This window comes from Acomys russatus, chromosome 11 (assembly GCF_903995435.1).
Source record: "Acomys russatus chromosome 11, mAcoRus1.1, whole genome shotgun sequence".
Lineage (NCBI taxonomy): Eukaryota > Metazoa > Chordata > Mammalia > Rodentia > Muridae > Acomys > Acomys russatus.
In genome coordinates this window covers 56033313-56047217 of record NC_067147.1, presented here as the reverse complement: position 1 = coordinate 56047217, position 13905 = coordinate 56033313, and the positions used below count along the sequence as shown (strand labels likewise).

At 47.8% G+C, this 13905-nt stretch overlaps 1 protein-coding gene across 2 annotated transcripts in view; it reads left to right on the top strand.

Annotated features, from left to right (window-relative positions):
- The window catches only part of Ubash3a (ubiquitin associated and SH3 domain containing A), a 32066-nt gene that overhangs the window by 9097 nt on the left and 9064 nt on the right, over positions 1-13905 (top strand). For both annotated transcript variants that reach the window (XM_051153386.1, XM_051153387.1), the window contains exons 5-7: positions 1636-1805; positions 3222-3430; positions 11450-11576. In XM_051153386.1, the coding sequence (XP_051009343.1) occupies positions 1636-1805; positions 3222-3430; positions 11450-11576 (506 nt within the window). The remainder of the gene's footprint in view (positions 1-1635; positions 1806-3221; positions 3431-11449; positions 11577-13905) is intronic.

The window sequence follows — 13905 nt, the reverse complement described above, 5'->3', positions numbered from 1 at the left end:
CTTTTCTAGGCTGTGCTGACTCACATGGGGAGCCCACCCTCCCCAACTACTAAAAAAAAAAAAATGTCACAAAAGGAGTTTCCCATCACCTACACATACCTTCATGCCACCTGTGCAGGCTGCTTGCCCAGAATCTTAGGGTTCAGGGACCTGGCCAGGGTCCATCTGGCTGGGTCCCCTATGTGGGGAATACTATGGTGAACTGATCATCATGGTGTCTAAGCCTTCCAGAACTTTTGTAAGTGAAATAGCAAGCACATCCTATTTGTTTCCCAACGTGCACAAAGAGGTGACAAGCAGCTTTTGGGCACTGAGAATCCTCAGTGGACTCCAGGGGCTAGAACCAGATGTCTTTGTCCTCAAGTCCTAGCTGTCAAAAAGGAAACTAAGCTGGACGTGGTGGTACCTGCCTTTAATCCCAGCACTTTGGGAGGCAGAGGCAGGTGGATCACTGTGAGTTCGAGGCCAGCCTGGTCTACAAAGCGAGTCCAGAACAGCCAAGGCTACACAGAGAAAAACCCTGTCTCGAAAAGCAAAACAAACAAACAAAAAGGAAACTAAGTTAGAGTGTGACTCTTCAGTTAGGGCCCCTGTGGTGACGAGGACAGAAGAGCCTTGAAGTAGGTCCCTCCACAGCAAAATCTGTGTGATTCCTATTAAGACATCAGGCTGCCTCCTCAAAGCCTAGAATGCTTATGGTCAGCTGACAACAGATCTGCCTGTCCCTTTGATACTATCCTCTGTTGTTTAACAACCTGAAGGACTCAAAGGCCAAGCTGGAGTAAAAAAAAAAACTCTCAAAGGGCAGAGGTCATCACAAAGCCTGGGCCTCAGCGCTGCCAGGGTTTCCAGGAAGGAGAGTCAAGTGAACGTTAGACATGCTGCAGGTTTTACAGTCCATCACTTGAGAAATTTTCTTCCTGAGATTCTTCTTTAAGCAAGAGGCCTTGGCCTGATCTGGAATATTGGTGGTGGTGGTGGGTGGCTCAGTGGGTAGAGTGCTTGCCTAGCAATGATGAGGCCCTAGGTTCAGTCCCCAGCAATACCTAAACCAGGTATAGGGGTACACACTTATGATCCTGGCACTCAGGAGATAGAAGCAGGGGGATCAGAAGTTCAAGGTCATCCTCAGCTACATAACAAATCCAAAGCAGTCTAGGGCACATGAGATCCCATCTCAAAACGAAACCAAACCAAACCAAGCCAGCCTCGGCCTAGAGTCTAGGCCCCTGTCGTGTGTGTGCACCAGAGTAGGAAGGGGCCGTTCACTGCATTTCTGTCATTCAGACTAGCTTGCAGACTAAGAGCTCTGAAGGCCTTGAGCCATATCCCTGTGCCTGCCTTTTGTTTTTCTTAAAAAAAAAAAAAAAAAAACTCTGCAAGCATCCAACCACATCCTTCCTAATAGAGCCCAGTCCTTGTCAAGAGAGCCCCGCCACTGCAGAGCAGGTGCGGTAGAACAGAGCCGTGACTGGGAAAAGTTCCTGCTTGTTCCAAGAGGTAGCAATGACATTCAGGGACAGGTTCTCAGCACTCCCATTCTCACCCAACACTCACAACGGGTACCCGACACGCTGTGTTCTCTTGGCATTCGGGATGATCGAGCCAACAGCCCGCATTTCCTTGATTCCACAGACTGCGCCATCAAGCCCTGCACCAAGCAGCTGCACCTGACCTTGGCCCATAAGTTCTACCCTCACCATCAAAGGACCCTGGAGCAGCTGGCCAGAGCCATCCAGCCCAGCCATACCTGCCAGTGGACAGCCGCCCTCTACTCCCGAGACATGCGTTTTGTGCACTACCAGGTGAGAGGCCCTGGCCGGCCCAGCCTTTCCTACTGGTGGGAAGTGAATAAATGTTTCCCTAAAAGCACTTACTCTCACAACCTTCCCTGAAGAAAGGAGGGGGCTTGCCTCTGCTAGAGCCCTCTCCTCATGTGCAGTTTAGAAGTAGCATTCCTTTATAGATAAGTTGGGCATATACAGTCATTTCAAAAGACGATGAAAGCCTGTTGTTGAGATGTGTTAATACATGGTTTGCTTTTAAATTCACCCTACGTAATGATTTCGGGGGCCTTTATTCCAAGGTTTCCTTTCCTAAGAGCTGATTGGTTGAGGAAGAAAGTATGTCACACAGGGCCTAAGTATGAGGAAGCCACAACATTGCCTGTCATTGGAGACATTATAAATAGCTTCAGGGGGGCTGGAGGGATGGCTCAGTGGTTAAGAGCACTGACTGTTCTTCCAGAGGACCTGGGTTCATTTCCTAGGACCCCACATGGCAACTCACAACTGTCTGTAACTCCAAGATCTGACACCCTCACATATGCATACATGCAAGCAAAATATCGAGGCACACAAAATGAAAATAAATAAATTTTAAAAAAAATAAAATAAAATAAAGAAATAAGTAGCTTCACACCAAGGAAGATAGACATACACATTTGGTCACTCTATAAGGTCTTTCCTATAAGAGAAACAGGTGTGTGTGTGTGTGTGTGTGTGTGTGTGTGTGTGTGTGTGTAAATGATGGGTGAATGGGCAGGTGGGTGGACAAGTAGATGGATGGGTGGATGGATATAATGGGTAGATGAATGGATGGTGGGATGTGGATGGGTGAGTAAGTAGATAGATGGAGGGATAAACTGTTAGAGAAATGCATGGGTGGATGGATGGATGAGGGGGAGTAGGTAGATGGGTAGATGGACAGATGGATGAGTGAATGGATAGGTGGGTTACTGGCGGGTGGGTAGGTGGAATGAGAAGTAGCTAAATGGACAGATGGATGACTAGATGGATGGACGAATTAGAAAATGGATGAGTGGCTGGATGGACAGACGATGGATGGATAAGTAGATAGACGGATGGGTGGCTAATAGCTGTTTGAGCAGATGGTCAGATGAACGCCAAGGGTAGGTAAGTAGGTGGTGGTGGGCAAAAGGATAGACAAACGTGTGCAGGCAAATAAACAAAGGTCGGAGGGTGAGTGGTGGACGGGTTCACAAAAGGATGGGTAGAAGGAAGGGAGATAGACATAAACTTTTACTTCTAAATCTACCCTAAGGTTTCCACACTGCGGTTTTTGGCTATGTTCTACACTGTGTTTCATTAGGCAAGGTCTGGAGGGACGCAGAAGGCAAGGCAGAAGGTATCTGGTCTCCTGCCGCTATTGCTTACCAGCCAGAGGCTCACCAGAGTGTGGGTCTCCTGCCTCCTTTCTAGACCCTGAAAGCGCTGTTTCAGTACAAACCCCAGAACGCGGATGAGCTGATGCTCAGTCCTGGCGACTACATCTTCGTGGACCCCAGTCAGCAGGAAGAAGCCAGCGAGGGCTGGGCCATGGGGATCTCACATCGGACTGGCTGCCGGGGCTTCCTGCCAGAGAACTACACGGAGCGAGCCAATGAGGCTGACACCTGGGTTAAGCACAGGTGAGAACCGCCCTCTTTCTCTGTCAGTTACCACTGAAACGGTGGTATGGTTGTCAGTAAGATGTATTTCCCAGAAGCTGGCATACTTCTGGTGGTTTGTTTCTTCCAGATCAGTTGGGAGATCTATTTTAGTATCTAGAACCATCCGTCGAGGCTAAGGATTTTCAAAATTATCAGCACTAGAGGGTTGTTGTTCCTTAAATTTGCTGGTCTGGTCCCCCCCCCCCCAATGTGTCCACCTCCCCGCCCATTTTACTATAAGGAAAAAAAGGAGGAACTTAGTGATAGCTTTGCCACTGTGCCTAGAGGTAACCTGAGCTACTTAACCAACTTCATTCTTCATCAGTTCTGTTCCCCGTGAACCGTGTCGCTAAGCATTTTTGCTGCAACATAGAGACCCTTCCAAGCTTCCTACGTCTGTGTCTCCATCCTGTGGGCATCCTTGGGCAGCAGCTGCCACCCTCACACTCTATGTGCACTCTGCCAGGAATAACCATGACTTTTTTTTTCGTGTGTGTGTGTGTGTGTGTGTGTGTGTGTGTGTGTGTGTGTGTGCAAACACATTGTGTGTATGAGTGTGTTGTGCATGGTCTGTGGACAGATTTTTCTAGCCTCTGTATTCAGGAAGGTTTTTTCTTGTATCTCTTTATATCAAAGCTGCTCATAAGGCAAAGCTGTGGAAACAGCACTGTTTTATTTATGTGTTTATTGGAAGCCAGTTAAAGAGTGTGGTAAAAGTTCTGGTAGCTAAAACTTCTGTTTTGAAAAAAAATTAAGAAACAATGTATTTTAAATATTCAAAACAAATGATTGGTTTTGGTCATTTTTTTTAATAGAGGGGTTTTTGAAAACATTTATGAAGGGAGATCAGGTGACCTCTATGCTACTATTTCTTTCTGTTAATTAACCTTACATTTGGCTTTACATGACAAGCCAGGGACAGCATTTGTGTCCTTGAGCTATCCCATGAAATGGAGTTGACTGTGTAGTAGGGCTTGATTTTTTTCCTCCTGGCCCCAAGCTCCCAGAATATGACTCATAAGACTCAAAATATAATTACAAATACCTAGGCCATATACCTAGGCTCTTCTATGACTAGTTCTACTTAAAATAACCCATTTATACTAATCCACATTCTGCCACATGGCCAGTTACCTCTGCTTAGGTACCATGCATCTGTCCTCCTCACATCTTCCTAGGTAAATCTCTCCATGCCTCACTCTACCCCAGAATTCTTTCTACTTACAGGATGTCCCACCTTCTATTCTACCCTTTCCTACAGGCCATAGGTTTTTTTTTTTTTTGGACAGGTGTTACACCCTTATAATACACAAGATAGTCTCTCTACCATTGACAACAAAGTAGGTCCTCTACCACCCCTACCCAGGCAGGATCTCATGTAGCCCAGGCCTCCCTGGGACTCACTATGTTGCTATATAGCCAAGGATGACCTTGAACTTCTGATCCTCCTGTCTCCATCTCCAGAGTACCAGCAGTATAGATGTGTGCCATCCCATGGGTTTCATGTATGTTAGGCAGCTGAGTTAACCATGGATTCTTATATGTATTTATGAATCTGCCATGTATACTAATTTAAAATAGCATTTAAAACACATGGGTTCATCCAGTTCTGCTGGGGGCTATTCCTTGTTATCTTGGCTTCATATGCTAATTCATAAAAGCTGAGGAGCAAGCCTACAAACTCAGGAAGAAAGCCTCAGCCATGACTCCAAGGCTGTCACCTCAACTGTCAGCTCATGGTCCACCGAGCCACAAGGGCCTGCCGAGAGAGCTGAACGCCCTCTTGTGAAAGCTGAGTTCCCAGTTTAGAAGGTGAAGGGCTGAACAATGTCACAAAAAACAAGGGAGCTTTGGTGTCCTACAGAAGCCACATGGCCAGTTGGCTGCTCTAAAAACAGAAGATCATAGGACAGGAGAGGTCAGCATCTGATTCCAGGTGGCTTTGAGGGTGTGTGGGGGGGCGCTAATAGCTCCTCATCCTTCTCTTCCTACCAAGGGCAGAAGATCTCACTGTGGCAGAGGTGCCATCAACCAAGGGGCAAGCCTGGGTCTGTACCTGCAGGGAGCTGTGGCTAACAACAGCTCCACTCCACCGTTAATGTGTCCTCTGTACCTCTAAGTGTCCCACCTTGTGATCCTCACCTTACTGGGAGACCAGTTTCTCCAGTGTGTATGCACACGAAGTTGTAAGAAAAAGCAAGTTCTGACTGAATGCTGTGGCATTTCTGATGGCCCCTTACTCCCCCCCAGGCCCCCCCCCCGCAGAATCAGCCCTTCCTCACAGGACAGCAACAAGCCCCCAGGCTGACTGTGGTATGGCTGTAGGCTGGGAGGTGGCAGTGGGCTGTCTCTGGATTTTAAAGCTGCTAAAAATTCTTTTTTTTTTTTTTTCCAAGGCAAGGTTTCTCTGTGTAGCCTTGGCTGTCCTGGACTCCCTGTATAGACTAGGCTGGCCTCGAACTCACAGTGATCTACCTGCCTCTGCCTCCCAAGTGCTGGGGTTAAATGCATGTGCCACCACACCTGGCTAAAAATTCTTTTAAACTTGTAAGGAGGTCTTAATTTGGTGCACGGTGGTGTCTAGCTTTAATTCCAGTACTTAGGAGGCAGAGACAGACACACTTCTGTGAGTTCCAAGGCAGCCAGGACTACACAGTAAGACCCTGTCTCAAGAGAGGTCCTGGATTGCCTGAGTGTGTCATGAAAGTGTTAAGCAACGAGGAATGCGGTCAGACAGCTGTGTGCACAGATAGTTGACCCGTGGGCAGACAGCTTGTTGTATAGACATTTGATATATATCTCCCAAGGCCACAGGGCATGCTTGATAGCAAGAAGGGCTGGTATGCCAGCACCCAGGGAGAGTTCTGCAAAGCACGCAGGAAGAGGCCCCTTCCTGCTCAGAGGACACCATCCCAGCCCTGAAGGTGCCAGCCATGTGAACACGTTCTTTACAGGCAACACACCAGCACCTGTATGACGTCTCCAGGCTTTACGATGGTGGCTACAGGACTCTGAGGACCCAAAAGTCCTGACCCAACACCCACTTGTTACTTGCAAACCACGTATTAGTGGAAGGTAGCTGCGGGGGAGGGCACGCTGCTGAGCTGCCTCAGTTTCAGACGTCTTCACAGGGCGTGCATACAGCCCCGGCTGAGGACCAGAGAGGCAAAAGCTGGGCTCAAAGCCCAGAAGGAAGCTGTCTTCCAACCACACGACGACATCGCACCGCGGAAGACTTCAAACCCCACAAAGCAAGCTGGTGGTAGGAGACTCCCCCATAGCAAGGGCACTGCTGCTGTATGGAATGCACCCCTCCAAAAGCCCATATGTTGAAGCCCTGATGGACATTTCTTTTTATTTAATTTTTTTTTAAGAGAACAGCCTTTAAATTAATGTGTCCTTTATCTGATCTTACTTTGTTCAGAGGGACAAATATTAAGGACACAGGAGGAAGATACCAACTTATCTTTCAGGCCCAGGACAGAACCCCCAAGATGAATCACAACTCCTTGTATCATCTTGATCTTGGACCTCCTGGTCTCCGGGGCAGTAAAACACGGAAACCTGTTCTGTCACTGAAGCCCCAGTCTGTGTGATGGGACATTAACATGGTGACTTTGTCTTTTAAATGCTACATCCTGAGGTGGGCCCCCTTCTAAGAACAAAGGAGACTGGAAACATATCTATTTCTAGGGCACAAGCTAACCGCTAAGTGACTCTCTTAAGTCCAAGAGAAAGATGAAAATGGCACAATGTCACGTGTTTCCCTCTCTCTACTCTCACCACCAGTGCGCCCATCATCCTCCCGCTTGCATTTTGTAATTGAAAGACTAGCGGACAAGCTCAACTTCCTCTCTGACTGTAAAGTTCACAGATGTCCCTCAGAGATAACAATGATTCTACTGTCTGAGCCGTGAGCCCCGGGTGACACAGGTGCCCCTGCCTTGCCCTCAGGAAGGAGAACGTGACCTGCACTTCCTGTGTCAGGACTCTTCAGCTGTCTGTGCTCTGTGTGACACGCTTGTTGAAGAGGGGCTGTCTGCGTGCGGCTCCAGTGTGTGTCACTCTTCAGCTGCGGGATCCTCTGATACCTCATCTCACTGGCGTCTGCAGTGTGAGTCTGCATGAGAAAAGTCCATATCTTCTGGTAGTGTGCCTAGCCTTTAATGGCTGAGCCATCTGTCCAAACCCCGACTTCATATGGAAGAGCCCATAAGAGGTTACAAACTGAGACAAGACAGACTACGGTGACAGGAACAGAGGACCATAACTTGTGGGTAATAAAAAAACAAAAACAAAAACAAACAAACAAAAAAAACGATGAGACAAACGAAATGGCTCAGCAGTTAAGACCACTGGCTGCTCTTTCAGATGGACCCAGGTTCAATTCCCAGCACTCACATCACAGCTCACAACTATCTGTAAATCCAGTCCCAGGGGATCTGATGCCCTCTCCCGGCCTCCGTGGGTATCAGACATACATGCAGGCAAAACTCCCATATACATAAAGTAAAAGAAAGTGTTTAGATGTATGAACGACATCAAAATGCCACAAAGGTCGAAGATGGCCCAGGGCTTGGTCCCAGATGTCAGGCAGACAACTGCAGCCAAGATACAAGGCAAGTGATGCCATGTGGCCTAGATAGGTCTCAGGCTGGAATCCTGGGGAGCTGTTGTTGTCTGCCATGTGATAATCTGTTCTAAGAAAAGGACTGAGAGACCTGGAGAGATGGCTCAGAGGTTAAGAGCATTGACTGCTCTTCCAGAGGTCCTGAGTTCAATTCCCAGCAACCACATGGTGGCTCATAATCATCTATAATATGATCTGGTGCCCTCTTCTGGCATGCAGGTGTACATGCAGGCAGAGCGCTGTACACATAACAAATCTTTTAAAAAAGAAAAGGACTGAGCAAATAACAATATGCCTCATGGATGGCTAAGGAGAGTGAGTCACCAGGACTTGTCAACTTGAGTCACTTGTGAAACTTCAGACAAAATCCCAGTGTGGCCATTTGTTAGAATGTCACTGAATGAATTTATCTAAAAGAAACATCAGGAGAAGAGAGCTGAGAAGACTTTAGCACCAAAGTAATGAGAGAAGGGATCAGCTTGCAGCTGAATGAGTGGCGTTCTTTGCCCAACACAAACAAGGCCCTGGGTTTGATCTACAGCGCCCCTATGCCCAGGTGTGGTAGTGCACACCTGTAAACCCAGAACTCAGCAGAGGGAATCAAGTGTTTAAGGGTATCCTTGGCTACGTAGTTTAAAACCAACCTGGGATATATGAGAGCCTGTGTCAAAAAAAAAATTGTTTAAAGAAGATACTAATGGTACGATGAATTAAAATCAAAATAGGGTTTGGTTCTAATGAAAGGGTTTGGTTCTAATGAGTGGGACCCACCAGGTATTAGGTAACAGAGAAACTTGGCATTATGGGAAATTCATGTCTGGGAGCCCCCACAGAAGCTGGGGGAGAAGAGTGAGTGACAACAACAGTATTTATACCCCATCCACATGGTTCACCCAATCAATGCCTGGCAGAGACAAGAAATAAACAGAAGAAATACACTTCTGGCTTCTGGGCTGGGAGAGCTGTGATGGGGCAGAGGCAGGAGAGTATCTCAGAATGCTTAGTCGGCTTGTCTTTGGTAGTGTCCAGTCACTGCTTGGCATGCATGGCCTCTGTACATTCAGAACGACCCAGGGAGAGCAAGACGAGGCCTAAGCTTTTCCATAAGGTGTTATGATATCCACGCTCCTGGGAGAAGTTCCTGTCTGAGCAGCTTCCTGCCTCAAGCTTTCCTTTGAAAATGGCTGTGACTCTGGCCTTAAGTGGTCCTGAGCCATACCCTCACCCAAAGCCAGCTCGGTGCCGCGTGCATCACTAAGAGGAGAGCCAGGCTTACAGTGGCCACGTCAAACTTCACAGGCTCCTCATCTCCTTCAGGGGAAAGCCACTCTTTCCCATGGCTCAGCCGGAAAGCCTGGAGTTGAGCTTGGGTGTGTCTCAGTGGGAAATCACTGACCTAATGTGCAGGTATGATCCATATAACACTGCAGAGAGAGGATGTGGGGGGGGAGTGGGGGGGGGGAGGGAAGGAGAGAGGAGGATGGGAGAGAAGCCTGGTGCAGAATCCTCCCCAGGAGCTCAGGTTACTGCACACACACTCACCAAATCCGACTGCTCTTCACCCTGGCTCCAAGCACCAACCTCAGGCAAGCCCTGAGGCTCTGCACCCCCAACAGCTTCCCTGTTCTACCTCTGCCTTTCCTCCTTTGGCACACTCTGTTCCAGCCACGCTGGCCTCTGCTGCTCCTCTAACCCTCAAGAGAGTCGAGCCACAGCACATCTGCCTCCTCAGCCTGCCCCTGCATCCCTACCTACCTCCATCCCCATCCACCCACATGCTATGTCACTCACAGCCTTGAGGGATTTGGGGAAGCTGTACCCACCACAGATAGCCAGAAGCCTGCTTAGACAGGCCACGCCTTCACTATTGCAGCCCATAATATCCCACCTTGTGAAGCCCAACTGTGCAATCTGCTTTTAAAAAAAAAAAGCGGGTCAGAGTTTAAATATGGATGGATGCAAAGATTAAGTGGTTGAATTCAGTGGCTGACAAAGTCGTGACCACCTTTTCTTTTTCGATGTGTTGTAACCATTTTCCATGTTCCCAATAATGAATCAAAACGTTCCTTGTCCCTGAAGGAATTGGAGAGTAACCCTGCTGGGTCAACAGAGAGTGAGAGCAAAGACTCTCAGACTTAGAGGGTGGTAGGCAGGACTTTTCACAGACTGCAGCCCAGAAAAGCCTAGAGTGTCTGTCCAAGAACCTCAGGAGTGGCTAACCCCCACTGGGACCGCGGGTTATTTTTAAACAGTTTGCAGAAACTTTTCATCGTATGAAATGATTTCTGCCTTGGGGAAATCTCTCCATTTCTGCTCCAAGAAGGAGTCCTGTGCTCTGCGTTGCTCGCTCACCCTCCTCTCTCACCACCTGCCTGTTCCTTCCAAACAGGAAGGAAGCCTGTGAGTGCAACACCCCTTCCTGTTTCATCTCTTGGGGTTCGCTTTCCAGTTTTCTTTGACTCCTCTCCTCCTGACATGTCCCCAGATTGTCTCCTGATGGCTTGTTGACCCCGTGGTCCTTTAGGTAGTTTGCAGTTTCCTGGTTACTTGCAAGTCCTCAGGAGCCGTTAGTACCCACTACCCACAGAATGATGCATCTCTAGCTCTTGAGGGTGTCTGGCCAACGTTACAATATCCCAGCCACTTCTGTCTGAACACCTCTAGCTATAGTAGATGCTAAATCAGACGATGGTGTGTGAGAGGGAATAGATTTGGTATTCACTAGAGGTCCAGAACAGGCAGGGCGGAGGGATGGGGCACGGTGGGGAGGGGAATCAGTTGAAGTGGTGATTGGCAGGTCTGAAGTCCTCAGGGCAGCCCAGCAGGTAGGGACCCAGGAAAGATCCAGGACTATAACGTGTGTCTGAAGGTAGCTTGTAGACAGATTCCACTGTTCCACGGAGACCTCCACCTTAAGATTCCCCCCCTGCCTTACATGCACGGGAGCATCCATTTTATTCACGGCCTGCTGGTCTCACCACCAATCTCATCTAAAAGGCACCTTCTTGGTGATGCTGAAAACACGAGAGCTTGGCACAGCGATACACATCTGCACTCCTAGCTCCTTTGAAGGTTGAGATGAGAAGCTGTCTTAAACCAAGAGATCATGGCCAGCTTGAGCAACACAGAGAAACTGCCATCTCTAAAATAAAGTCGTGCATCTGGGCACAGTGTTGAAATAGGATGGCATCGCCATGGTGCTAGAGCCATGAGCCAACAAGTCATGCCCGGAGCACTCTGCACATTTGGCTTCATTTTGTGGTCTTTACTGCAGAGGTGAGGCACATATTCCTGCAAACATTCATGATCAGAAACCATGGTGACGATATGTCATGTCTGTGTTCACAGCCTCTTCTCTTCCCCCACAGGACATACACATTCAGTCTAGCCATGGACATGAACTCTAGGAGGGACGGTGAAGCCAGCAGCAGGAGAAATGGGGAGTCCCACACCCCACCAATGCCAAGGAGCATTAGCAGCATACAGGCTCTGCAGGTAACAGGGCCCCGGTTTTGTTGCTGTTGCTTTGTCTTGATTTTTGTTCTTTGTTTGGTTTGGTTTGGTTTGTTAGTTAAACCATGCTTGCTGGGGTAACATCATGGTAGCCATGGCTGCTAGACTTTGGCTTTTCTCCCAAGTGAGGATGAGCCTATTCACACAGGAACCCCTCCTGAAGGTTGATGTATTACTGCCAAGGACCCCCGGGCTTCTCCCCAAACACAGGCCTCCCCATGGGCATATACCCGGTGACTGTGAAGTGCTAAGGACAGCCTGGAAAGTTCCAGAGAGCTGCTGCCCACTCACCGCCATGACTTGAGTTTGCTGGGCACTGTCAGGTTAAAGTTAAAACAAAATAAAATAGCAGCTTCTGTACCTCTAGATCACAGGTTTTTTTTGTTTGTTGTTTTGTTTTGTTTTGTTTTGTTTGTTTGTTTTACCATTTGATGCAACCATCTGGGGATGGAAAATATTATAGAGGACTGGATCCCACCCTAATCAGCTTCCCAGTATTCCAACAAAATACCCAAAATGACCAACTTTAAAAACTGAATGCTTTGTTCTGGTCTATTTGTCATAATCTTAGAGTCTTCAGTCCGTCGTCATTCGGACCTGTTGCTTTGGGCCTGTTGTGGCACAATCTATTATGATAGAGGCAGATAGGGAAGGAGAGCTGGTTATCTGACAGAAGTCAGAAAGCTAAGAGAGGAAGGGGCTGGGTCCCAAGAGCTCTTCAAAGTCACAAGTCCAGTGACCTAACTTCTTCCCACGAGGCCTGACCTCCTAAAGGTCCCACTCTCAGTAGTGCCATAGGCTGGCCACCAGGCCTTCCACATCCACGCTTTTGAATAATATTCAAGATCCACACTGGCTGTGGTGACACATATCTGTAATCCCAGCACTTGGTGGTGGTGATGGGGAGAGAGGTCGAAGAAGGAGGATAGTTATAAGTCTCGAGACCAACCTGTACTACATAGAAAGTTCCAGGGCAGCCTGGGCTACATTGTCAGACAATGTCTCAAAAGAAAACAAGAAAGAAAGAGATGAAGGGAGGAATGGAGGGAGGGAGGAAAGAAGGGAGGGAGGAAGGCAATCGCTGCACCAGTACTGAGCCATTCAGATTTTACCTGTCATTGTTCTGTAAACAATATAGCATAATTACTGTCCACACAGCATTAAGTGTTTGAGTCGCCTGGAGAGAGTTAGAGTGCACAGGGCATCAATGTGCCTATGTTCAATAAAAATATCACGTCATTTTATACAAGGGACTTGAGCATCTGTGACTTTGCTACCTGCAGGGGTACTCAGCCTACCTCAGGTGCACTGTGGGATCTGTGGGATGGCTGCCCTACTCACTAAGAGCACTTGGGCAGGCAGGGATTGGCCAGCTATAGGAAGGCAATGAAGAAGATGAGGAAGGGCTTCTTACCTGAGTGCTCAGAGGCAAAACACTTTTACCTGGGCGCTGTGGAAAAGCTGCCTTAGGATGGACTCAAGCATCGGTGGTCTCAGAGGGAAGAAGAGGAAGAAGAAGAAGAAGAAGAAGAAGAAGAAGAAGAAGAAGAAGAAGAAGAAGAAGAAGAAGAAGAAGAAGAAGAACTGCAGTAAATGAGCAAACTATAAATAGATTAGTGTGTGTGTGTGAGAGAGAGAGAGAGGGGGGAGGGAGGAAAAAAGAAACATGAAGATAGATGGATAGATAGATGATAGATTGTTGGAAGATGATAGATAGATAATAGACAGTAGATAGTAAATTGGTAGATAAGTGATTGTGTAGTAGGTATTTTTTTATTGCTGTGATAAAACCCCACAACCAAAGGAGCTTATAGAAGAAAGCTTATTTGGTTTATAGTTTTTATTAGATTTCTCTAGAGAAACAAAACTGGTAGAATAAATATCTATGTATTAAAAAAGGATTTACTAGAGTGGTTTACAGGCTGTGGTCCTGCTCGTCCAGCCATGGCTGTCTCCCAGAGGAAAGGGCAAGACTCTGGTAGTTGTTCTGTCCTTGAGGCTGGAGTCCCAGAGGATTCCTAGAGAGCTGCCGCTCTTCAGCCCGCGTTGGAGTCCTGAGGAAGTGGGTTCTCACACCTGCAAAGGAATGCCTCAGCAACAGGAGAGATGACAGTGAGGGTGAGGACAGGCAGGCAAAAAGCAGAAATGTCCTCCTTCCAGGTCCTTTTATGTATTCTGTCACCAGGATGGGTGGCCCAGACTGCAAGTGGCACCTCACAGGCATGGTCAGCTGCTTGGTTTTTAGTTGATTCTAGACGTAGTCAAGTTGACAACCAAGAGCAGCCATCAAAGCATCCCATCAAAAGAGTAA